At 38.0% G+C, this 24,705-nt stretch overlaps 1 protein-coding gene across 1 annotated transcript; it reads left to right on the top strand.

Moving 5' to 3' along the window:
* The first annotated feature begins 892 nt into the window (after positions 1-892).
* Positions 893-24,705, top strand: RAB3GAP1 (RAB3 GTPase activating protein catalytic subunit 1). The gene is made up of 22 exons (XM_019472270.1): positions 893-991; positions 2,302-2,434; positions 2,665-2,743; positions 3,471-3,590; positions 4,186-4,351; positions 5,121-5,220; positions 7,719-7,800; positions 8,621-8,689; positions 9,459-9,532; positions 10,260-10,352; positions 11,869-12,038; positions 12,368-12,466; positions 12,805-12,977; positions 13,997-14,051; positions 14,533-14,901; positions 16,017-16,154; positions 17,805-18,032; positions 18,564-18,660; positions 18,750-18,853; positions 18,964-19,079; positions 20,352-20,454; positions 23,432-24,705. Exons 1-22 carry the CDS (start codon positions 893-895, stop codon positions 23,672-23,674), a joined length of 2,910 nt encoding a protein of 969 aa, XP_019327815.1. The 3' UTR covers positions 23,675-24,705.

Genomic DNA, 24,705 nt, shown 5'->3' with positions numbered 1-24,705 from the left:
GAGGTGTTTGAGATCACGGACTTCACCACCGCCTCCGAGTGGGAGAGGTAGGTGTTGCTGCCGCCGGTCCTGCTCCTCTCACGGCGGCCGCCGCGGCGGGGTGGCGGGGGTGCTGCCGTGCCCGCCCCGGCCCGCGGTCGCCTTGGCCGGTACCCGGTGGCACCCGGAGCCTCGTCCCGGCTGTGCCGGCGTTACCGGCGTGTCTCTGCGGCGGAGGCTCAGGCCGCAACTGATGAGTTGGTTAAGAGGATCTAGTCAACCTGTTTCTGAACTTAGTGAAAGGTCTGGTTTAATATCTATTTGCAAGGGATTAGAATAAACATCTAGAAGGCTTACGTGTTTTTTAAGTAGCTGCCTGCTTATTAAAATAGTCATCTTATAGCTGAAGCTTTTAAAAGTTAGTAGAACAATGTACAAAAAAATTTAAGGTGAAGAATGCTCTTGTATTCTTAATGTATTATTTTTTTAAATGCTTTTTCCAGTGACGATGTCTATGACAGAAGGAGACAAAGATTTTAAGCGCTGCATTTTAAATCTCAATTTAGTTTATAATTTTGTGTCAAATGCTTATTTATCTGTGAACAATGAAACAGGAGCATGTGTTAAAACTAATAAGCTGCAATACCAGAAAAAGAAAAAGCTGAGATTCTATAATCACTCAAAGCATGCTCATAGCAGTTGCTAAAAGTAACTATCATCTGAAATGTAAACATAGGAGGACCATTTTATTTGTACAGGGAAGCAATTGTTCTGTTTTTATTGTGATACTTGGGGTTTTTTTGCTGTTTGTTTGTTCTTTGGGGTTTTTTTAAGGAATTCCGTAGTAGGACAACATATTGTCTGCTTTTAGGGAGCTGAATTATAATACAAGTTTAGTGTTCAGCACGTATTAATGCCTTTTCGCCTCCCTAATAGATTTATTTCAAAAATAGAAGAAGTATTGAATGACTGGAAACTTATTGGGATTTCTTCAGGCAAACCTCTAGAAAAGGTCAGTTACTGCTTCTGAATTTTCTTTTAGAATTTGAACTACTAACTAATAATACACATGTATATTACATGTATTGCTGTTTTCTTAGGTGTGGCAGATAATGATTTGTATTGGGGAATTTCACTTGTAAAAGTAGCAATTTGACAAACATTTGCTGTAAATTTATTGGTGGGCTGTCTGCCAAACAGGCTATTTCCCTGATTAAGTTGGATCTTCATGTAGGGCCTGGTGATTTTTTTTTATTCCCAGTTTTGAATCTGGAAACATGGTTGAAGCTGTTCTAAATTCTTAAGGAGTTTCTTTTTGCCATGCCTTGTGCCTTTGTCACGCCTCACATACTGATTGATGGTTGAGGTTTTCGTGGTACCACTTGTGACTCAGTATGTTTCATAGTTCAGAGAGATTTTTTTCAAAGTCTAATTAGAGCATTTGTAGTGCTTTCTCAGTCCTGTAAAATGCAGAGGAAATTGCTGAGCTCTTCTGCATACTAGTGCAAATAAATCTAGCTGTTCTGGATTGAATGGCTGCTGTGTTTCCAGAGGAATTTTATGATTCTTAATTTCAGTCAGGGTACAGAGTATTCAGAACAAAAACTTATGTTATCTAATGAACTAGTTTTCAATCTTAGCTGTCAGTGTATTCCTACATGTCTTCTTTTCTAGACCAGACCTCTCTTCTTGATTTCTAGTGAGAAGGCACCCTGTACAGATCAAAGGGTTGTCCAAGTTGCTTTGTTTTAGTAGCAACATATGATTCTGTACAGTGATGTTGATTTTTTTCCTAGAAACTTTCCTATGCTGTATTTTTGTTTAAAAATGAATTATCCTTACACGCAGAAGTTTTGCAAATTATAGATAAAAAAATCATTTATCAGTGAAAACATATTCAAAGTAAATATTAAAGTAATATTTGCGTAGAATGGTATAGATATAGATAAAATCCCAGGTGGGAAACTTCTGTCTTTGGGCAAAGTTGAGGGTGCATACGCTTAAGATGCGTAGTTGCATATGAGAGGGTATATCTGCCTGTTTATTGCCATATAATTCTGAAGGCTTCTCAGGGGGATATCTGGTCCTTGAAATGAACGTGATTATTGGCAACGTGGATTTTAGCATTCAGCTACCTTTATAATGAAGTGCTTTGAGAATTGTTTTTTTGAAATTGAACCATGCTTAAATATTTAAGAATAAATATTTAGCAGTAGAAAAAGATGAATAAATATTATAGATCATGTAGGCAGTATACTTTTTAAGGCTTATGAATGTTAACCTAAATTTATGTGATCAAATAATATCTTTTTTTATATGCAGGGTGCATACACCACAGGAGCATGGGACGAGAAGTCAGATGAAATTTCATTTGCAGACTTCAAATTCTCGATTACCCACCATTATCTTGTACAAGAACCCAGTGACAAAGATGGGAAAGAAGAACTCGTAGAAGGTAGCTGATAGTTCTCTGACATGCCTGTAAGGATATGACAAAAGACAGTTTCAGAATGTGGAATTCATAGTGTGTTGATTTGCTTCTGTGTGAAATTTTCTGGGATCTGATGGGTGTGATCTGACATTTCTGCTTTTAGTATGCTTTGCATTCAACAAACTGCTAATATAAGTAAATTGTAGGTCAGCTGAATGGATGCTGATGCTCTTATGTATGCATTTTTTTCACAGATGCCCTTCCTCTGCCTATGCAGGACTTGCTGTGCATGAACAATGACTTTCCTCCTAGAGCTCACTGTCTGGTAAGATGGTATGTATGCTGCCTCTTGTCTTTAATACAAGTAAGCATAGCAATTGAAAAATCTTTGATGCTGGCACAATCACTTCTATATTTTTTTTCCCGTCAAGAGTTAAAGCTTAAGTAAAATGATTCTTTGTACTGGACGCGGGAAAGTAGTGCAAAAAAAAATGATTCTTTGTACTGGACGCGGGAAAGGAGTGCAAAAAGATCCCACTGTAGTTGGCCTATCTTTACTTTTTTTTTTCCCCAAAAATATTTTTTTCTGAATTTCATAGACTAACCAAGCTTTTATATTTGTTATATTTAGATGCGCTTTTAAAAAGCAAAGCTGCAGCACCTTAAGAAACAACAACCACCATATTCTTAGTAATGCAAATCTTTAGCACATTATAGCATTGTTCTAGAGAGATTGTTTTTCTGTATAAATAGTTACAGTTGTTATTAACATGAAGTAAAAAAACTCAGGACTGATAGACCTGGAAGTCCTCACGTTATTTTTGAGTACCGTGTTTGAATACTGTTAAGGTCCAGTAGTTTGTCATTTGAGAATCTGCAGTGCTCCACGCCCACTCAGTTCTTGACCGCTCTGAAAGAGGTACTCACATCAAAATAACAGATTCCACGGTCTGTTGGTGACAGTTAGGTTATTCAGGTTACAATATTTCTAAAAATTCTGTGTTTTGGCTGATTTGCTAAAAAAACAGGAATGTGTTCTTTTTTCTCTCTCTCTCTTAAGGTATGGCTTACGTGAGTTAGTGGTGATTGCTCCGGCTGCAAATAACGATGCAGTTCTTAGTGAATCGAAATGTAACCTTTTACTGAGTTCCATTTCCATTGCATTGGGTAACACTGGCTGGTAGGTGAAAGCATAAACCTTTTTACATGTCCAGGTGAAACTCTAGCATACTGCTATTGTGAGGAAAAAGTATTAAATTGTTAGCAAAATACATTAGAGTTTGTTGTATTTGCATCATAATATTGTTATAGAAGGGTTTAAAAAAGAAAATTTCCCATGGAAACTTTAAAAAGATTGATTCAATGTGTTGTTTATATTCATTATTATTTAAAAACCTCAAAGGCTTTTAAAAGCTGCTAGAAGTTGTTGGAATAAGTGGTATACAAAAGACAACTTTTGGAAGAGGATTTCTTCCCTATGTGTGGTAACAGTAACTTTCTAATATTCCTCAAAAATGTTTAGGATGAAAATTAGGTAACTGAAGTCATGGATAGGGCTTTGCTTATGACAGTTTGTTAGGTGTTCCATTTAATGGTGAAGTTAACAGTATTTTTCTGTGATTCCTATTAAGCATTTTAAACTGTGATCCACTAAGAGAAAATGTATTCTAAAGAATATGAAATTATGTTGAAATTATGTTAAAATATTTAGCTAGTTTTAAAGACTACAAGACAGCATGACATTTTAAATAATCTGGAATATTCGTGTTTTATAGTCAGGTACCACTATTTGTGCAAGTACATCATAAATGGCGACGAATGTATATTGGAGAATGTCAGGGTGCAGGAGTTCGAACTGACTTCGAAATGGTTCATCTTCGCAAAGTGCCAAATCAGTATACTCATTTATCGGGATTACTAGATATCTTCAAATCCAAGATTGTAAGTGCATCTGGATGTATATAACTGAGATTAAGAATAATTATTTTATTACCTGCTTGCTTGTAGATTCACTTCTCTCTTCTAGGAATTTTTTTTTTTTTTTTTTTTGGTAAGGATGAAGCTCACGCTGCCAATACCAACAAAGTCTTTTACCAGATACCGCCAGTATCTAGTGATAAAGAGTGAAAATTGGTATGGGTTTTGTTCCTCAAGTGTTACCACCTTCTTCCATTTTTATTTTCCGCTGGTGTGTGAAAGAATGTGACTGTTTTACAGTCTCCTTGTAACAACCCTCTCTTCCCCCCCCCCCAAACAAACTCTTATTTTGCTGTTTAAAAGGAGAGAGTAGGGTTGGGGACGTTTTTATTCTGATACTTTGTAGCTCCCCATAGCTAAGTGAAGAGTGAAGAACAACATGCTGAAATGTGACTGCAATACTTTACAACTAATACTGGTAGTCAGCAATCTCATCAAAACACTGAGGAAAAAAATCCTTATATGAAAACCTACTCCATTCTGGGTCAGAGTTACTTGTGAGTTACCAGTTAAATGGAACATACAAATGTTTCATGCATTTTAGAAAGGTTATGTGCTTACTTTCACCTGTGAGTGTCTTGTTGAGCAATGGCTTTACTAGCAATCCTTGGCGTGTTGCAGTTCTGATAAAATTAGCTCTAATACAAGCTATCATAACTAAGTTAGGTTCAAGGCCTGGGGTGTTTGAGGGGATGTACTCTGTACATTAATTTTTTTCTCTAATATTTTCAAGGGATGCCCTTTAACACCACTGCCTCCGGTTAGCATGGCTATTCGGCTTACATATGTGCTTCAAGACTGGCAGCAGTATTTCTGGCCACAGCAGCCACCAGGTACGAGATTTCTGTCCTCAGAATAACTTGCTTTAAAATAAACAGTCAATGCTAAAGAAAGCGTTTGTGTATCTTGCCAGAAGAACTGAAACATTTTCTGCATTACTAGGAGAGGCTTCAGTTACAACTGAATACCATCCCACTCCCTGTGGCATGCTAGCAAGCTTAAAGCTGCTCTGAAATCATGTCTGTGGCTTATGGTTGTGATAGGTGTTTTGGTTAGGGCTGTGCCTAGAAATATGCTTTTTTTATTAGTGTTTAGAGATATAGTGACACTTCTAAAACGGTAGTATCTATTTGGAAATAAAAGGGTGACTGACTGTGGATCTGTAAAGAATTCTGCCGTGAATGCCATAGGGAAGCTTTTGGGTTCAGGTTCTAGTAGGTGCTAATACTTCACAGGAGTATTTGTCAATTATTTCCATAAAGTAACTGATTTTAATGCTTCACTATTTAAGTGTATTAACAGTGGGAAAAGGAGAAAATATTATATGGACCTCACTTGAGGTAAAACTTTGGATTTTTGTTGTTGTTGTTTACACAGCGCTAAATAAGCCAAGCAGTTGATTGATTTATTTTTTTCATGCAGGAAAAATTTCTGATCAGTCCTTCTATTATAGTAGCCTTGTACAAGGGGAAAAAGGGGAAAAGTAATGTATAGTCTTAATCTAAAGTATGTACACCAGACGTGATAAGTTTATGCCATAGTGATGCTATTTAGGAAAAATGGAGTGAGTTTGCTCACTTGGTAGTCTCACAATGAACTCTCATATGCTTGCTTCGTGGTAATACTTTCTTGGGTGTCAAGGATTTGTTTTTAACAGACCTATTTATATATAGGTAGCCTCAGAAACTAAATTGTAAACTTCTCCTGGCTCAAAGGAGAAGTTTTGTCTAGATTTGTCTAAATCTATAGGAAAAAGGCAGAAGTGAGTTCCTTCTTAAAATACATTTTTATTAGTGATGTGGTATTTTAGGCAGAAGGTGGTGGAACAATTAAAATGCCCAAGTTCTATTCTTGGCTTAGTAGTAGGTTTATGTAACAAGGTTAAAGTATTTAGGGCACACTGAGAGGGACAGAACCTGTGTGACCTTGGTCTGGTTACCTAATTGTTTGGCTTTCCTTTGCTTAAAAGAAAAAATAATTCTTACACTAATGAAACGTGTTTTGAAGAAGTCTGTAGTGAAGTTGATCCTGTGTGCTTTGTACGCAAGGAGTGTTGAAAATACGTTTAAAGAGAATCCTGTTCTTTAGAGTCAGAGAAAATCAGTGATAGTTTCTCTTTGTAGGTAAACCAAATTTACCTAAAGAACTTGGGAAGCTAGTTCTACAGATTTTATTTTTTATTATTTTTGCAGACACAGAGGTCAATGTTTTCTGTAGTCTCTCTCTGCCTTGCTGTAGTTATTCACTAAGTCAGGATCCCTGGTTTGTCATGAATGAGTTGTACCACTCTGATCATATCTCTTGATTTGAGCAGTTTGAATAAATTTTACTCTTTTAGAGGATTCTGGTTAAGGGAGCTAGTGGCATAGTGTACTGCAGAAACTGGGGATGGACAACATAATTTTTGCTGCTGTTGCTACATGCAGTTGTGGTTTTACGTTCATTGTGAAGAACTAGACCCGTACTTCATTACCCTCACTCAATTAGCTTTCTGAAATAAACCCAAAGGATTTAAATATGTCTTTCATCTTCTCTGAAGAAGAAGGAAGGAGAAGTTACGTAATTAAATTATCCACATACTTTATCTCTTCAAATGCCTCAGTTGTTTTGTATGTAAGCAGTTTGCCAGATGCATTTAAAATTACAGATCAGATGTTGTAACAGCATTATTATAATGGCATTACAATACATTATTACCCATTTAAATTTTTGCTTAATGAAGGCTGTCTATTTTTGGTTTATGTCTTTGAAGGATATAACATGGGAAGTGGCTAAGGATGCTGGGAGGCATCTTTAAGTACCTGGAATTACAAGGAATCTCCCAGATCATTGGGTTAAGTCTTTAACCGCAGGAGACATAACATACCATTCTTTTCATAAAATTATCAGCCTTTTAAAAGTAGTTGGTTTTTCACTCTGCAGAGTTGCTCTTCTGGAGTCTCCCTTTTCTGCTTGGAACTGATTTCCTGCCTAAATATTTTTATGGCAAATTCGTGTCTATTTGTTCTTGTGTCAATGTTGACTCTTTAAGGCTGCCTTTATAGCTATCATCTTTGCCTGTATGAAGGGAATAACCTTCCCTTGACACGGACGAGAAGAGTTTTATCTGTCTTTTTGAATGTCCAGTTGCATGATTACTTCCCAGTTTCTGCTGGAAATAATTACTTTGACTATATGCTAGGATTGCGTTTTCATAGCTCTGTCACCTTAGCTGTTCAGCTATTCTCTGATCATCCTACGTGCCACAGTCTTTTTACTGTGAAATTAAGATGATGTGCTACTTAAAATATTCCATAAATTCTGTATGGAAAATGTATTGATCTGTCTTCAGATATAGATGCTCTAGTTGGGGGAGAAGTTGGAGGCCTTGAGTTTGGGAAGTTACCATTTGGTGCCTGTGAGGATCCTATTAGGTAAGATAAGAGTTCTGAAAACTGTGTTTTATAACTTCCTTAATGGAGGACTTAAAGGTATGTTATTTCAAATCTTAGCTTTGCCTGCCTATGACTTCATATGTCCTTAACAGATGATTTAATTATTCAAGTACATAAGAAACATCTGTGAAAAGTAATGGTCTAATAGCAAATAAGACCATTTGCAAAATTGTCTAATGATATTCAGAGTTCTAGCTCATAAATCTTTCACCATAAACTTCTGGAGTACTCCATTTATCTCTGAAACTATTATGTTGAAAAATACCTTAACTGGAGAGAAACTTTAAAAATGGTGTGCCTTCATTCAAGGGTCAGACTTGCTTTCATCTTTGACATCTGTAGAAGACTTAATTTGAGAGGATCTGTAAACTGAGTTATTACAATCTCTCTGTGTCCTCTTCTGAACACCCCATCACCACTCAGCAAATCTAGGAATCATTTTAATGTATTAGACAGTGTTTAATGCTGTAGGCAATTCATGAAAGTTGTTCTTCTATCTGTACCTGGGTACCTAGAATACAATGCACAATTTCCCCTTTTGTAGGGAGGAGTTGTGACAGAGTCCTGTATGCCAGGTATTAGTAAAGTCTAGTGCAATACTGGGTGACGTGCTGTAGAATAACCAACAGAACGTATGCAGCGAGAAAACTCTGGAAAACATGCACTTTTCTGGATGTAGCTGCAAAATACATAGAGGGACTTAAATATGAACTATCGCAAATACCTTTCAAGATCTTAACTATGATGGAGAGAACGCTTTCTACTAGCACTGAAAGATTTAAGTCTTGTTTTGTTTCAGTGAGCTTCATTTAGCTACTACATGGCCTCACCTAACGGAAGGTATAATTGTCGACAATGATGTTTATTCGTAAGTATTTTGTCTGAATTACAAATATCTAGAAGTGTATTTTATTTGTTACCTACTGCATTTTAGTGATGTCTAAAACATTGTGTGTGGCTTTGTGTGTGAAAGAGAACCTGTTTTGAGGAATGCTAAGGTCAGTTGATAGAACATCTCATTTGGGAAAACGCCTTCTTTTGAAATGCATTTCTGTGTGAGAAAATACTATTGTATCGTAATCTCAGCAGAACATACACCTCCATTTTTGGGCATATTCTCATGCTAGACTTAAAAGTTTTGTGTATTGCATGTTTCTTGGAAAAGATGATAGTGGAATGTGGAAAGTAAAAAGAATTAACTGTTTGACATCCCTCTCCCAAAAACTATAATCCAGGTTTTCTGCTAAGCCTCCTAAAGAGGAATAACAGTGTATACTGATACTTAAGAAAGAAGAGGGGGAAAAAAAAAAAAGCAGTTTATTGTTTTAATTAATGCAGAAATGAGTTTTCAGCATTAATACACTTTAGAAGAAGACAATTTAGTTGTAACTGAATTGTTCTCATGTGTTTCTTATTCATGTTATGTATGTACATGAGAACAGGGACTCTTGCTTGTGTTTTAGTGTTTGTCATATTCTCCTATGTAATGTGGTATATATTATGGCTTCTGTGGCCTAACTGGCTATGACATTACATTTATTGAGAATTTGATACTCATCTCTTGCATACTTATGGTGACAGCATGACACTTGTTTTTTGTTGTTGGTTTTTTGTTTGGTTTTTTTTTTTTTTTAAAGTGACCTGGATCCTGTTCAAGCACCCCAGTGGTCTGTGAGAGTCAGAAAAGCAGATAACCCTCAGTGTCTGTTGGGTAAGACATCAGAATTCCCTATCTTCTCTTACGGCTTTTAAGCTCTTAAGTTGTGAAGTTAGGATTGAATTGTTGATTACCTGATGACCTCTGTTTCCTCACTCCCCTTATTTTTTTGAGTGGACAGTATTTTGGGCTTCTTTTTCAAGAACATAAGCTTTGCAAAAACATAAGTTTCTGTTGTAGGTTATTCTGCATCTGTGTACCATGAACTTCATTGCTATTCTTACTTTACTAGGTTCCAGAGAATAAGCATTTACTCTGTGTGTTCTGTGAAAATTTAGATTTCCTAGAATCTTTAAATTTTATTAAGTGCCTTCTGCATATATCCATTTCCTTAGTTGAATCAATCTGTCTGACAGGCAAGATTGGTACGCCTGGAGAGCTGTACTATTGTGCGTCCTCACCTTTTAGCTTGTGGGGAAAAGGGCTTCAAAACTAAAAAAAAATAAACATGCTGCAGAAGTTTCATCTTGCTTTGGGTGAAGAAGTGGATTAAACTATATGCAGAACTGTGTTCTGGAGAGGTGGCTGATAGCTGTCTAGGTGTGCATTTTCTTAAGCTTTAATGATGTGGTTTAAAGATATTTGTGCTTCAGAACAAATTATCGTGTTCTTTCAGATGAAAAGAGAAAATTCACTGTCCCTCGGGCATCATTTTGAGAGTTAGCTTATTGTTCAATGAGATTTTAATTGAGTAGTTGTTCAGAAACTTTTTCTCCTATAGGTGACTTTCTTAGTGAATTCTTCAAGCTTTGCCGTCGGAAGGAGTCAACTGATGAGATACTTGGAAGGTCTGCATTTGAAGAGGAAGGAAAAGGTAAAACTAAAATCTTGTTGATTTGTGTTATTTGTTTTTCATTGTTTCATGTTATTTTACCTTCCCTATCCCCTTTTTCTGACTTCAGATTGATCAGTATTTATACTTGTAACTCTTAGGCATTTTCTGTAATACTCCTAGGAATTTTCTGATCAGTGCTACATGGTAAAATTTCTCATGAATTCCAGGCAAGCTTAGTTCCCAAAGTCTCAGAGGACAATTGCCTTTGTTATAGTTGGTTTTTTTTTCACTGGAAAACAAGAGTTTAAAATTTGACTAGTGTGTACAAGAGTTGGTTTTGAGCACACATCGGACAGATTTGTCTGTATTGTTTTAGTATTTTTGTATTTTTTCCACTTTCTTTTGCTTTTTGAAATACTATGTAGTGCATGTTTTAACAGCCAGTTTAAAAAGTCTTTAATCTGTTTGAAAGGCTTTGCTGTCATCCTCTCCATTTTAAGGAATTGTAAGGAAAAAACAAAAAAAGCAAACAAACCAAAATTATCTGACCAACAGGTCAGACTTTATCCCAACAGTATAGATACTGACATCTTTTTGATGTCTCTGTCTCTTTCTTTTGCTTTTCTTGCCGTATATGGTGAACATTACCTGCCTTCCTGCCTCTTGTCACCTTTTCTTCCCTCCAAACGTGGCCTGTATCAATGTATTTTCTTTGGTTATACTTGTTCTTAGTTTTGAAGGAGCTCACCAGTTAGCTTAAAAAGGTGTTAGACCGAGTAGGGTATGTATTACTCCTAGTGCTTGACATACAGTCTCTTTAGCCCTCCTTACCTCCAGTTTTCTTGAAATGTTTGCCAAGATGAGGTTTTTCAGACTGCTGCTAATTATTGTCTTAAATTTGTTTGCCCTCTTTTTAACAGTGTTAATTCATTTTATTGTAAGAGAGGTTCTAAAGTTTACCAGCGGCAACTCTGGAAAAAATCTTTTGATTTGAGGACTTTATCTGAGGACTCTAAAACAGAATTGTGCTTACACCATGTAAGGTCATATATATATATATAGAGAGAGAGAGTGTGATTAATACTGGATTTATTTAAGGCTTACCTAAAGCTTTAACATACACTTGAGCAGTCTTTGTTACCTACAGTGTATTTGTTGGTATCACGTATAAACAAAGTTTAAACACTGGCTCTTCAGCAGGCTTTTGCTGATACTCTGCCAGTCATTGTCTGCAAGTATGCCGTACTACTACAGTAGGTGGCAGGCACTATTTACAGCCAATTCAGTCTAGACTTCATTCAGTAAATTAAATCAAGGACAGTCTGTGACTCCTTTGTGACCTCATTCTGCTGCTTATCTTTGTGGCTAAGAACAGTGAATATCAGGTATGGAACCTGACAGCACAGGGGTGTAGCTCTGGCTAACAGGGTGTTAAAAATCAATACAAGATAAATAGACTGAATATGACAGGTGAACTTTTAAAGAGAGACGGTCTTGTGGTTTGGATGTTTGTGGGGGTTTTTTTCCTAATTAATTTTTAAAAATTATTTTATAGAGGTTGCTGATATTACCCATGCTTTGTCGAAGCTCACAGAGCCAGCACCAGTCCCAATCCATAAATTATCAGTCACAAATATGGTTCACAGTGCAAAGAAAAAAATTCGCAAACACAGAGGTGTAGATGAATCACCTTTAAACAATGACGTTCTGAACACTATTCTTCTGGTAAGTGAGCTGTCCATGCACATTAAATTCATATAAAACATGTATTTCATGCTTCCACTGATGCATTTGGTTTATAGTTTATGGCAGAATTACAAATTAAAGTGTCTGATGTCAGTTCCATTATTTGAATTGCATTTATCAGCTTCTTGAAACACCCTACGTTATTACAAGTCTGTGCAATATAAGTGGACTGAAAATGCACTTTGAACTCTGCTAACAGTTTTAATTATAGGGATTGCTGGTATGTTACCAGCAGTAGCTTTATGGAGAAAGTGGGAAAAGCAGGAAAAACATACTGATGGAAGTTTGGATTTTTTTGTTTCTTCAAGTTCTTATTTCCTGATGCTGCTGACAAACTTGCAGATGGATTTGAAAGCAGAACTAGCACTTCAGCAGGAAACAATCCTCCTCCAGAGAGTGAAGATTATGTAAGTTTTCCTGGCTGGCACTCATGAGAGAGAGCAATTCTGAGTGTACGTTCATACAGACTTTGCTGTGGTTGCCCTATGTCTTGTAATAGATACTTTTTGGAAAGAGGAACTTACCTTTGTGGAATCTGTAGGTAGAAATAGTGATTTTTAATTTCTTTTTCCTTCTAATGTCTTTTTTTTTTTTCCTTCCAAAGACTGTCATTTTTGGTAGCTTATACTTACAGGCTTAAAATGTTAGTTAGCCACTTGTACTGACAAACAGGAAAGAGATTGTATGGTTTTGGAAAAAATGCCATTGTTCCTGTATTTCCTGCTTTCTTTTATTTCTTACATAGAATCTCTTCAGTCAGTTTAAATCTGCTCCTTCTGATAGTCTGACGTACAAACTAGCTTTATGTCTTTGTATGATAAACTTCTACCATGGAGGAGTAAAAGGAGTGGCCCATCTTTGGCAAGAATTTGTGTTAGAAATGCGCTACAGATGGGAGAACAACTACCTTATTCCAGGGTAAGATTTTTTTTTTAGTTGCTTTGTCATAGAAAACGTTCTTTGTTTCAGGGACAGAGTGAATTCACTATGACTTTGAACCATACTGGTGGGTTTTTTTGGTTTTGGTTTTTTTTTTTTTAAATTGCAGTGCTATCCTCTATTACCCTCCTTCCTTAAAGTAAGAAAGGATAGGGAGTAGGGAAAAGCATCTGTGCCCTCCTTTGAAAACTTCAAGATGCCTGGAGGAAGCTCAAGTTAAAGAGCACTCCACAGTGTGAATGAGGGTGGAAAAAACCAAAAAGCTTATGCAAATGCTTGGCTTCCAGTTTATCATTAGATAAAAATGAAGGAGCTGATACAGGGAGAAAGTGTAGAAAGCTTTGTAGTGTAGTTTCGCCAGTTTTCTAAGGGAGCTGTTCCAAGTTGCTGCTGGTGTAACAGTCTCTTCAGGTAGCTAATGCTGTCTCAAGTATTCCAACCCTGCCAGGTTACGTCTGCAGCAGCAGAGCTTGTTGCAGACCAAATGAAGGGCTCTGTCAAAATGAGAGATCAATGTAGAGTGCGCTTTTTTTTTTTCAAATGGGATGGACTGGCCATTTGTTCACTAGTTTGTACTTGCAAATGGTTACGCTAACAGATAAAATGGAACTTGAAATATGTAGCGATCACTCTACTGTATCATTGCAGTTTTAAAAGTAAAGTCAAAGGTGCTTAATTTTTGTTTGAAAACAGTTACCCTTTTAACTTCCAAATGGAAAACTGACCAGGAAGGGCAGGGTGTGTCTGTTTCGTACTAGTGTGAATGATCTCTGAGCTTCAGAAATGGCCTCTAGGAAATAAATGTGGTTTAACTTCTGGGCTTGTTCAGTCACTAGCTTGTCTCCTGAGACCATAGAAGAGCTGCATAGTTGAAATGGTGGGGGTGGGTTCAATGTGGATATTTGCCCCTCTTTTGGATTTCATATGATTTAAGACCACATGTGTGTGAAAGATTCAACTTTATAATTGATAATGGTTACACTTCTACCTTTTGTTAGATTAGCTAATGGCCCTCCAGATCTGAGATGCTGTTTACTGCATCAGAAACTTCAGGTAAATATCCCAAATTTAAGAATGATTTTTCTCCTAAGGAAACTGTCAAAATTATAGCAATTATTAGCTAAATATATTATTGTTGTAGATTTAGTTATGCTTGTATTATTGGGTCTGGACTTCATTTCTTGGGAAAATCTTTGTTATAGCAACAAGTTCAATGGAATTGTTACCTTTTAGAATTGTAAGAGATTTTTGGTGACTCTCCAAGTTTTTCTGTGACATTGTTTCTATAAAGGAAACTGTCAAAATTATAGCAATTATTAGCTAAATATATTATTGTTGTAGATTTAGTTATGCTTGTATTATTGGGTCTGGACTTCATTTCTTGGGAAAATCTTTGTTATAGCAACAAGTTCAATGGAATTGTTACCTTTTAGAATTGTAAGAGATTTTTGGTGACTCTCCAAGTTTTTCTGTGACATAGTTTTCATAAGAGAAGTAATTGCTAAACAATTTTTTTTCCCCTTTAACTTGTTAGATGTTAAATTGTTGCATTGAGAGAAAGAAAGCAAGAGATGAGGGGAAAAGGGGGAGCGTGTCTGATCGTTCACCTGGTGGTACTTCTGGTGATACTGGAAAAGGAGCAGACCACTCTGGAGATAACCCTGATAAGGAAAAAGAAGTTGGCAAGTCTTGGGAATCGTGGAGTGACAGTGAAGAGGAATTTTTTGAATGTCTAAGTGACACAGAAGATCTTAAAGGAAATGGGCAGGAAAATGGAAAGAAAGGAGGAGCGAAAGAAGGCAACAAAGAGCCTGTAAACTTAAAACCAGAAGGTCGTCTGCATCCACATGGAAAGCTGATGTTGCTGCATCCAGGAGAGCCTCTCTACATTCCAATAACACAGGTTAGGTGGCAAGAGCTGAGCCAGATGTGCAATACGACTCTCACGCAATATGGCTCATACCTAGGATTGTGAATTGTATATGGTTTGCGGGTTATAGCCTTATCTGTTGTTAAAATTGCAAAGTGTTTTTGGACTAAGACCTTATTTTCCATTTTTAAAACTTGATGAGGCTGCTAAACTGAAATCTCACATGCTCTTTGTTTTATTTGAGAATGGGTCTCCTTACCAAATTTCACTCAAAACAAATTTTTTTAAACAAGAATTAAGCTGTCTTGCCTACCTTAAATTTGGGTTTCTTCTTATTTCCAGCTCTTGAGGCATCTTCCATCCCCTCCTTCCTTTCTTTCCTGTAAAGTAGGAACTGCCATGGTCCTTCCCCCATGAAGATTTCTAGCTGACTGACCAGAGTACTGGATCAGTTTTGCTGCTACTTTTTAAAAAAAAAAACAAACCCAAAAACATTTCTCAACTCATATCTAAAAAGCCATGGTCATCGGTTTTTGGTACTGTTATCTAAAGCAGGTTTATCATCAAACAACTAGAAATGTTATCTGACACACACTTTCTTGTAGAGTGACTAGGGATGAAATAGGAAGCAGTGGTGTCAGAGGAAGTAGTTTAAATCAGCCATGCAAGAAGAATACTGTATTTTTCATTCACTTGAGAGAAATTATTTTTAATGAATGTTGCTTAGCATGGGTAAAAGGTATGAGCAGAGTGTAGTCAGGCAAAATGTTGTCAATTAATTATGTGCTGACAGTATCAACGGCAAAAATTATACATTGCTTTAGGTGGATTTTCATCCATCTCAACAAAATAGTATCAGTCAAACACTTCCTGGACTGCATCTGGATTTTGGCATTTTCACAATATATCCTTATATTGTTACTTCATTCTCAGGTTGTTTTCTTTTTAATTTTTTTTGTTGGTGTCGTCTTTAGATGCACAGCTTTAGCCTAAACAGTTTAAGCAGTAGAAAGTTACAATTATTTCCTTTGAGTACAAATAAAGTAGAATGAACTTTATTTTAGTGACAGGGAGCTTTCCACTCCTTCCTTAATAAGGGCTGAGTCTAGGAGAGGCTATTTGCAAACTTGTCTTTTCCTGTGTTACAGGAACCAGCACCCATGACTGAAGATTTGCTGGAAGAACAGTCTGAGGTCCTGGCAAAACTAGGGACATCAGCAGAAGGTGCTCATCTTCGGGCACGCATGCAGAGTGCCTGCTTGCTCTCGGATATGGAGTCTTTTAAGGTAGTACTACTTGAAGAATTCTGCAAGACTGCTTTCTTCTTAACGAAACTATCCCTCTTGCTTGTGTTGAACAAGTTTGAAGGTTTTTTTTTCGCCACAAAACAGTTTCAAAATAGTTTAAAGTTGAAAATAAAAACCTATTGGTAAAACTCTTTGAATGTTTCAAAATCTGTGCCTATCCAGTCTATTATGCTGTAACGTTCCAGTAAATTTTCACAATGTCTGTGGGAGGAAAAAAACCCCAAAACATACAGTGGATAAATTGGGAATTAAAACTCGGACAAGCCCATAGGAAATTATGTTAGAAGAAAACTGAGTGTCAAAATCCTGAATCAAAATTACGTCTCTCCCTCCCACCACATTGTAGCTTTCATTTAGTGTCTCTCTTACCTGTACTTTCCACTGTATCTAGCTTTGTAAAATGCACCTTTAATCAGACTCCAAATGGGTAAAATGTAAAGGTGGTGTAAAGAAAAAAAAAGTCTATTAACACATTCACAATTCTGTATTTGGACTTTCGGGAGGTGGACGTAATTTTTATGTGTAGTTGAAGATGTTTTGTTCTTTAGTAGTAAAGATAAGTTGTCACTATTTAGAAGCCCTGTACAGCTGTTCATCAAATTGGGACTGGACTAGCTGTGGTTTTGGGTAATTTGTTCCCTTTCTTTTCTGAGCCCTGCAGAGGGAGCTAAGAGCACATACACTGCTGTCTTCAAAGGACCTCAAAACTCTAAAAAGATTGGAGATTCTGTCATGAAGTAGCTATATATATATATATATTCTTTTTTTTTTTTTAAAATTATTGCAATGTAACTTTGTGGTAAAAGGATGCAGATGTACTGTAGAGTAAGAGTATTTATAACATATCAATATTACTTTATTAGCAGTGATTCATGTCAGATATATGTAGCAGTTTTATTTCTATGGTGCAAGTGATCTAAAAACTCAAAGAAAGACTATAGAACCATAACTTGAAGCAGAAGTGCACTCTCGATAGGTACATCGAATAGAAAGCTGGGTTTCCTATGTTCTAAACCTATGGATGTATTTATCTGTGGTGACACTGTTGATATTCATATAAAAATGAAGGGTTTTTTGCTTGGGGGAGATTTTTTTTTTTTAAGTTCCTTTTTAAAGGAAGAAGAAAAGGTGAATTTTGTTACTGGAGTGTTAAAAGATGGAAAGTCAGTGCTGAAAGCGTATTTATGCAGCCCAGTGATTCTTTTAGGCTTGGGCTGTTTTTCATCTGGGTCTTCAACGGTATAAGCTTTTACATAAAAAATGTAGTGAAAATTCGTATTTATTGTACGTATCAAGTACCAGATAGAAGCTTGACTTAACAGTATAATTTAGAGCTTGCCTGAAATAACTGATGAACATACTGTTTTGGCGGGATAAGAGGAAGGTTTCTTTGATTTTGTTGATGATGTGGGTTTTCCCCTCCCGCCATTGTCTTGGTTTATACTGACTTTATCCCCTCACCCTCCCAGATCTCTTTTCTAGTGTACAGTTTGCTGACTATGAACAGAATTCCCTGAGTTTTGGCTCCTAGCCTCTGCTCTACCCACTAAACCATATTGCCTTCCTACCCAGGTTATTATGTTCTTATAGGATTTTTCAGGCACAAATTTTATCTCCTCTTCATTCCAGGCAGCTAATCCTGGCTGTTGTCTGGAGGATTTTGTGAGGTGGTACTCCCCTCGGGATTACATCGAAGAGGAAGTGGTTGATGAAAAGGGGAATATAGTAATTAAGGGCCAGCTCAGTGCCCGAATGAAGATTCCTAGCAACATGTGGGTAGAGGCCTGGGAGACAGCAAAACCAGTCCCAGCCCGGAGGCAGAAGAGACTGTTCGATGACACTAGAGAAGCAGAGAAGGTAAAAAGCTCTGTGGCTAGTGATGGCCTGATCTGTAATGCTTGTACAAAACTTTATGGCAGCCCTTTCTTCTTTCTCCTGCAAGCTTTAAACATTGACATGTCATTGCGCTATATTCTTGGAATTACTAAACTGGCTTTGTACATGGCTTAGGGTTAATCAGAAATTCTTGCTGCCGTACAGCAGTGTGTTTGAAGTATCTAAAATAATCGGTGTGTGGAATGTAACTTCATAAGGTGTATTACTTAGGTACTTCTTTGAATTATTAGTAAACAAAACAGATTTTTATCTGCATGTATGTGTTAGGAAACTAAAGCGTTCCTAAAACATAATTATTTTTAGTTTCATTCTAACCTGTTGGGACTGTAAGCGATCACTGAAGTTTCATGTAAAAACTACCTATTGAGTCCTGTCTTACAACAGTGCTCCCTTCTTGTGAACCCTGCAACGTAGGTGCTCATCTTTCAGCGTTAACCTTATCTTTGGGAAGTAGTTTTGATCAGTAATGTATTAAATTTTCTAATGTTATAGGTGCTTCATTACCTTGCAGTTCAGAAACCAGCTGACCTTGCAAGGCATCTCTTGCCTTGCATCATCCATGCAGCTGTACTCAAGGTAAAGGAAGAAGGTAAATAATGTTTAATAAATTATTAAGATATTTTAGGGTGAACGCTGATGCAATAATTACAACTTATTCGTTTCTTTTCCTCCTGATAGAAGCACTAGAAGATATATCTTCAGTTAAGAAGATTATTAAGCAGATAATATCCCATTCCAGTAAAGTTCTACGATTCCCTAATCCAGAGGACAAGAAGTTGGAAGTAAGGCTTTTGTACTGGCTGGGGCTGAAAACCTAATAGACTTTTATACTGTTCATGGGAGTGCTAAAAGAACATCTTCTAAATTTTCATTTTTATTCAACTCCCTGCAGGAAATCATTGCTCAGATTATGAGCGTGGAAGCTATCATCGCCAGGGCCAGGTCTCTGAAAGCAAAATTTGGGGTAGAGAAGTGTGAAAATGAGGAGGAGAAAGAAGATCTGCAAAGGTGACTGATTTCCCCCCCCCCCCCCCCTCCCCCTTGTTTTATTTTTCCTCTTCTGCCCCTTTTTTGTAGTTTCAAAATTTAGGACAGATGGAAGTGGTGATGATAGAGAAATACTAAGGAATCGTATTTAATAGCAATACGTTTTAGGTGTCCCTGTCCCTAGGCTACCCAGAGATGTTACACATGGGTACCCTAAATGCCCCTCTAAGTAACCATCTCAGATGGCTGATGATACAGATTATTTTAATGGAATTTGTTTTTATCTTGACAGTACTGGGGATTTCATGTATTTCTTCATTTATGTAAAAGGTATATTTGATGAACTTTGTTACAATAGAAGTAAAATTAGAAGGACTAGGAATTTAGTGTTTTCTGTAAGTAATATGGAACGAAATACCCCCCCAAAGTTACATTTTCTAATTCTAGTCTCCTTACTAACTTGAAACATACTGCTGAGGAACCATATGAATGAAAAGCGATGAGCCATGTTTCATTGCTTCGTTACCTGCTGTCAGATTATTTACTTACTGCCTAAGATGACAAATACGTAACGTTAAAAAAACCACGTTAACTTCTTGGCTGCTGTGCTGAGAGGGAGAGGTGACATTTTTGTAGTACATGTTGGGAATTCAGAGGAGTGATGTCTGACCAATGCAGTATCTTTGTGCTCAAAAAAAATTGTCGTGTTGTTACTTCTTCTGTGTGACCGACACTGTGAAGGCTTTTTATGTTGAATTTATACATCTGCATTAGGAGCCTGGGTTCCATTTATAGTTAATTGAGAGAAGTAGGTCCTTTCAGAGGCTGGATTGCAACCTGGGTGTTAATCGGCCCTGCTGCTGGAGTTGCAACGCAAACAGCTACATCAGCTGCCTTTCCTGACCTTACGTGGGAGGCTGCTGTGTCCAGCTTAGTTTTGAGCTGCGTTATGTGTGAAAGAACAGCTGCTTGTATTAGCATGAAAGAAAGAGCAACAAGGTAGGAGGGAACAACTGAAGGCTAAGGGGGGTTTAGTCTTCAGGGTAGAGGGAAAGGAGTAAAGGGATGAAAAGGTGATGATAGTGTTTGAGCGGGATGCTGAGAAATGTCGGGGGTTTTTCCTTAAACTCTTAGAACGGGGAACTCTTGAGAGTGTCTGCCAGTTCTCGCTCTGTGCAAATGATGCTAAGTGGAGACCTCCTCACCGGAAACAATTCTGGTTTTAGATTAGCAAACTGGATACAGCTGAGAATTCAACGTTTCTTTTTCCTTTCCAATAATTTGTACCGCCAGATTCGTAAACTGTCTCCTGGAGCAGCCAGAAGTGTCAGTTATTGGTGCAGGAAGAGGACCTGCTGGTAGCATTATTCACAAGCTGTTCGTGAATGCTCAGAGGGTAAGAGAGAGCTCTTGACTGATTTGCAGACGCTTCTAATTTAAGCAGTATGAGGCAACGACTTATCATATGATGCCGGTTTATTTTGTCTGCATATATGCATGTATTGTCATAAATGTGCTTGAGGGTTTTTTTGTGATGTTCAACGTGATTTTGGCAATAACAGACGTTGCAAGATGGAAGAAGAGTAAGTGACCTGGGATGTTAAACAATTAAAGCCAGCTGGGTAGATAGAGGTGTCATCAATGTTGGATTTACTTCAAATGGTAACATCAGTAATGCTATTATGGCACAAATTTCTGCTTTATTCAAGTTACACAATATAGGCAACATCACAGCAAGAACAATCAAGTGTGTTGATTGTTTCACATAGGAATGTAGAGAAACGCTTCAGAATAGTAAATACTTTAGAAGGAGTAACTTTTTAGTCTGAGGCTTATACTTGGAATGCTTGAGATTTCTCCCATGGAAACTAGCGTGCTTAGGAAGAGTTTCAGTTCTTTTCCAGTACAACTCTACATTCAGTTTACTTATTGCCAGCATTGTACGTATTTTCTAGAAACCCTTCCCCAGCCTATATTGGTATAAATACTCCCTTTTTCTCTTAAGCAGTGTTTGTAAGAATTAGCCTTAAAGTATTGATTTCCAAACTTCTTGGAGTGCAGTCAGCCTTCAGTTTCTGTCAGAATTACACCTGTTCATAACGTCAAATTATCTAACAAAAATTTAGCTGCAGCAGTAATAACAAGGTAGCGTAGTATTGCAGACATCTTAGAGCCTGAAATCCTGTTTGGAAATCATTGCTGTAAAAATTTTGTGATTGGGAATTAAACCCTTCTAAAGTGTGGATGCCTTTATAATAATCTGTATTTTGCAACTCAGCAGAAAAAGGACCATTCTGAAAACAGCCCGTGGTTATTCTGAGAAATGAAAATCAGAACATTTATTTTATCCTTCTAGTCTCTAGGGAAAATCTGGTTGCAGATCTCAACGTGTCAACCAGCCTTACTTACAGACTTCCCTGTGAAGCCTAAGATTGTGCCCTTAAGTGTATGCAGGCCTATGCACTTGCCTTTTTAATATTGAGGCATTATGTTTTTAAAGCTGAGTAAGAGTTTCTAGCGTTAATGTTCAATAAAGATGTATGTAAATTTCTAGGGCTTTGTTTCTTTCGAAACATCAGTAACTAAAGCTAGGTTACAGATACTTCCCACTAGGAGCTGGTCACTGTTAATTAAGTCTTCTTAGTGGGACAGAAGCTAACTTGCTGCCAAAAAACGCCTCGTGTTTAATCTACCGTGAATCATTTCAGTAGAAAGCTGTTTGGTAAATAGAAGTTGAATGACTTCCTTGTTCGTTACCTTTTGAACCTGGACTCCTCTCTGAGTTGTGTAAAATGTGTTGTTATATTCTCAAGTTTTCCCAGGAAAATTACAATAGCAAATGCATGTTCTTGGAAGTAGAGTGCATGATGTCTCTTAAACCTACAATCTCCTCCTAACCTCTTGTAAGTCACCTCTGACTTGCCTTTGTTTCTGTCTTTCACCACTGGTTCTTTTCTCATCCCTTTCCAAGCTGACTGAATCTTCTGATGAGGTAACCAACTTTGTCCCTCGTTTCCCACTCATCTTCCCTAGCTGCATAGAGTTGAACCTTTTGGTAGATACAGTACAGCAGCCTGATTTAGTTTGTACTGTTGTTCACATATTAAGCATAAAATCAATTTTGTGTTTCCAGAATGGTTTTTCCCCATTCACAGACTTTATTTTTAGAGCCTAGCAGGTAGCGAAAAGAGAGAGGAACCTTAAAAAAACCAAACCCAAACCAGACAAAAATCACTTCTTCAAGTGACTATTGACATCTTCTGATGCTGAAATATGTGGCCTTGCCTTTATATTCTTCTCTGTTGCCGTCACTGTGTTTTGTTTACTGAAGAGCCAGATGTTTTTGGGGGGCTAGGCAGAGATGGACAGTACCGGAATGTCACTATCCTAGATACCAGTACTTACTGAACCTGCTGAACTTACTGGACAGAGATAGAGAGAGGTTTGGGGAAGAACGGGGGTAACCGCGTGAAGCAGCGTAGCGCAGGGAACATCCACTCTGTTGGTTTCCTACAACTGCTCTTGTGGGAACAAGTGGCACTTGTCCCTGGTGACTTCTCCTGTGGCACAGGCTGCAGAGCCGAGCGGTGCCAGGTCCCTGCTCCTGGGGAGTGTGTGGGGGCAGAGGTGCAGCGGGGCAGCTGAGAGGGGCCACGAGGGTCGTCCGGTGGGTTCTGCCACGCCTCAGTGACATTGATAAGCTTGAGTTGTGTACACTTAAATTAGGACTCTCTAGGGTATTGGGGGTGTGTGTGTGTGTATATATACATGTGTATGTAATTAGGGAATGTTTATTGGGCTCATTGCAGCGTGCCAGCCCTTCTTCCAGTGTTCAGACTTTAGTGTTGCTGCTTACTGGCTCTGAGGCAACGAGCATCGATGGAGATTGCACAGCGTCTCCCTTGCTCTGCAGCGTCATTTCGGCGAGCCTTTCCTTGGCCGTGAAAAGCACGTATCGAAGTAGTTATTTTGAGTTAGAAAAGGCAGGCGACTCTTTGTCAAGGCTCCAGTAGTGGCACTGGTTATTTTTCAAAGGAGGCTGGCTTGGCCTTGTGTAGTCACAGAGAGCTGAGGAGAGAGCCCTGCTTGGGAAGGGGGAATTCGTCTGGTCAAAACCCTCGTTTCACACTGCCAAAAAATCAGGAGCTTAATCTAGGCTGAGCTTTACCATCCACACATGAAGGTTCTTCCATTTGATTGTGCAGTTTATTTCTTGGCATCCCATTAGTGTCTTGCTCTGTGTACACATAAAGCCTTTTGATGTGTTTACCATTTCTAATCTTCTCTGTTCCTCTTATGAAATATTTTCTGAATCCTAATGTTAAGAAACAGCTTGCCCTGTAACTCTAATTATACCTCTGCTCTTATTTAAGGTTTCTGCAGTGCCTCCACTTGATGAAGAATTGAGGAGGTCGGGTTCATCAGAGGAGCGAAGACTCAACACGGGAGCTGTTTCAGATTTCCCACCGCCCACGGGTCGCGAGGTGATTTTGCGCACCACTGTCCCCCGCCCCGCTCCTTACTCCAAGCCGTTGCCCCAGCGCATGTACAGCGTGCTGACGAAGGAAGACTTTCGACTTGCAGGTGCCTTTTCAGCAGATACAACGTTCTTCTGATGTAACCAGCTGTGTTACCTTGTGTGTCTTCACAAGTAGGATGCTATTCATTTTCCTTCGAGGAAGTTAACACTTACAGATTGACTGGCTTGCGGTGAGGAGAAAATACGGTCGTGGTTAGTGACGGAGTGTCATGTTCCCGAGGACAGAGCTGAACTGGCAGCCGAGAAGGACACCTGTAGCAACTCTAACCTGGAGGTTTGGAATGGCTTCACAAGTAGATTTAATCGGATCTTTGGGGAAGAAAGTTTAGCAGTCTCCTCTCTGTCCAAAGGGAGCGTGGTTGGTTTTTTTTTTTTGCATTAGCTTGTTTAATAATGGACACGAATGGGCTGTATGCGAATACATCGTGTTGAAATTCATGCAGAATGTGCCGCTTTACAGTTCTTAATCAGACTTTATCAAGTGACATTAGTCTACTTAAATTGATGTGCAAACATTAAGTAATTTGTATTTATTGCTAATTATAAATATTGAGCCCAGTATTTTTTGGTTAATCACTAAGTTGCAAATACTTCTAAAATATCCTTAATTTTGTTTAAAGTATACAGTACTTTCTAGTTCATGCTAAACTCCCCTAGCATTGCAGCAGTTGTCCAAAAAGATCTCGTCTTGGACACTTTGCCCAAACAGAAATAAATATATTTGGGGCTATAGCCTTAAGTGGATCGCTCACGGCTTTGGATACTTTATATCCTTCCCTGCACGCAAGGGCCAAAGCTGTACGTACATGACATGCACAGAGGTGTTTCGCTGTGGGCAACTTGCTGGTATTTACAGAGACCGTTTGAATGCATACCGTGTCGTTGATCTGGTACGATGAAACAATTCTGTCGCCTGCTGTAAACTAACCCCACTGGATATCATGCAAACACTATGACGTGTATGTGCCAATGTTGCTTCACAGTGATCTTTGTGTGTTTTAATGAGAAGCAGCAAAAGATCAGCGTTACTTTACATAATGAAATGTAAAACCAGCTACAGTATTGTTGACGTTATTCAATAAATCTGAACTTATTATTGGTTCTCAG

The sequence above is a fragment of the Aptenodytes forsteri genome, unplaced genomic scaffold (genome assembly GCF_000699145.1).
Source record: "Aptenodytes forsteri isolate BGI_AS27 unplaced genomic scaffold, ASM69914v1 Scaffold11, whole genome shotgun sequence".
NCBI classification, from domain to species: Eukaryota; Metazoa; Chordata; class Aves; order Sphenisciformes; family Spheniscidae; genus Aptenodytes; species Aptenodytes forsteri.
The sequence above is the reverse complement of the archived record's forward strand: the minus strand, read 5'-3'. Positions and strand labels throughout refer to the sequence as shown.

What these genes read in the sequence shown, in the direction of transcription:
- RAB3GAP1 (XM_019472270.1), top strand. Translation starts at nt 893, where the DNA reads ATGCCTTTTCGCCTCCCTAATAGATTTATTTCAAAAATAGAAGAAGTA. An exon ending in CGGATATGGAGTCTTTTAAG is followed by an intron (nt 16,155 to 17,804) that starts GTAGTACTACTT and finishes TCTTCATTCCAG; the next exon opens with GCAGCTAATCCTGGCTGTTG. An exon ending in ACTCAAGGTAAAGGAAGAAG is followed by an intron (nt 18,661 to 18,749) that starts GTAAATAATGTT and finishes TCCTCCTGATAG; the next exon opens with AAGCACTAGAAGATATATCT.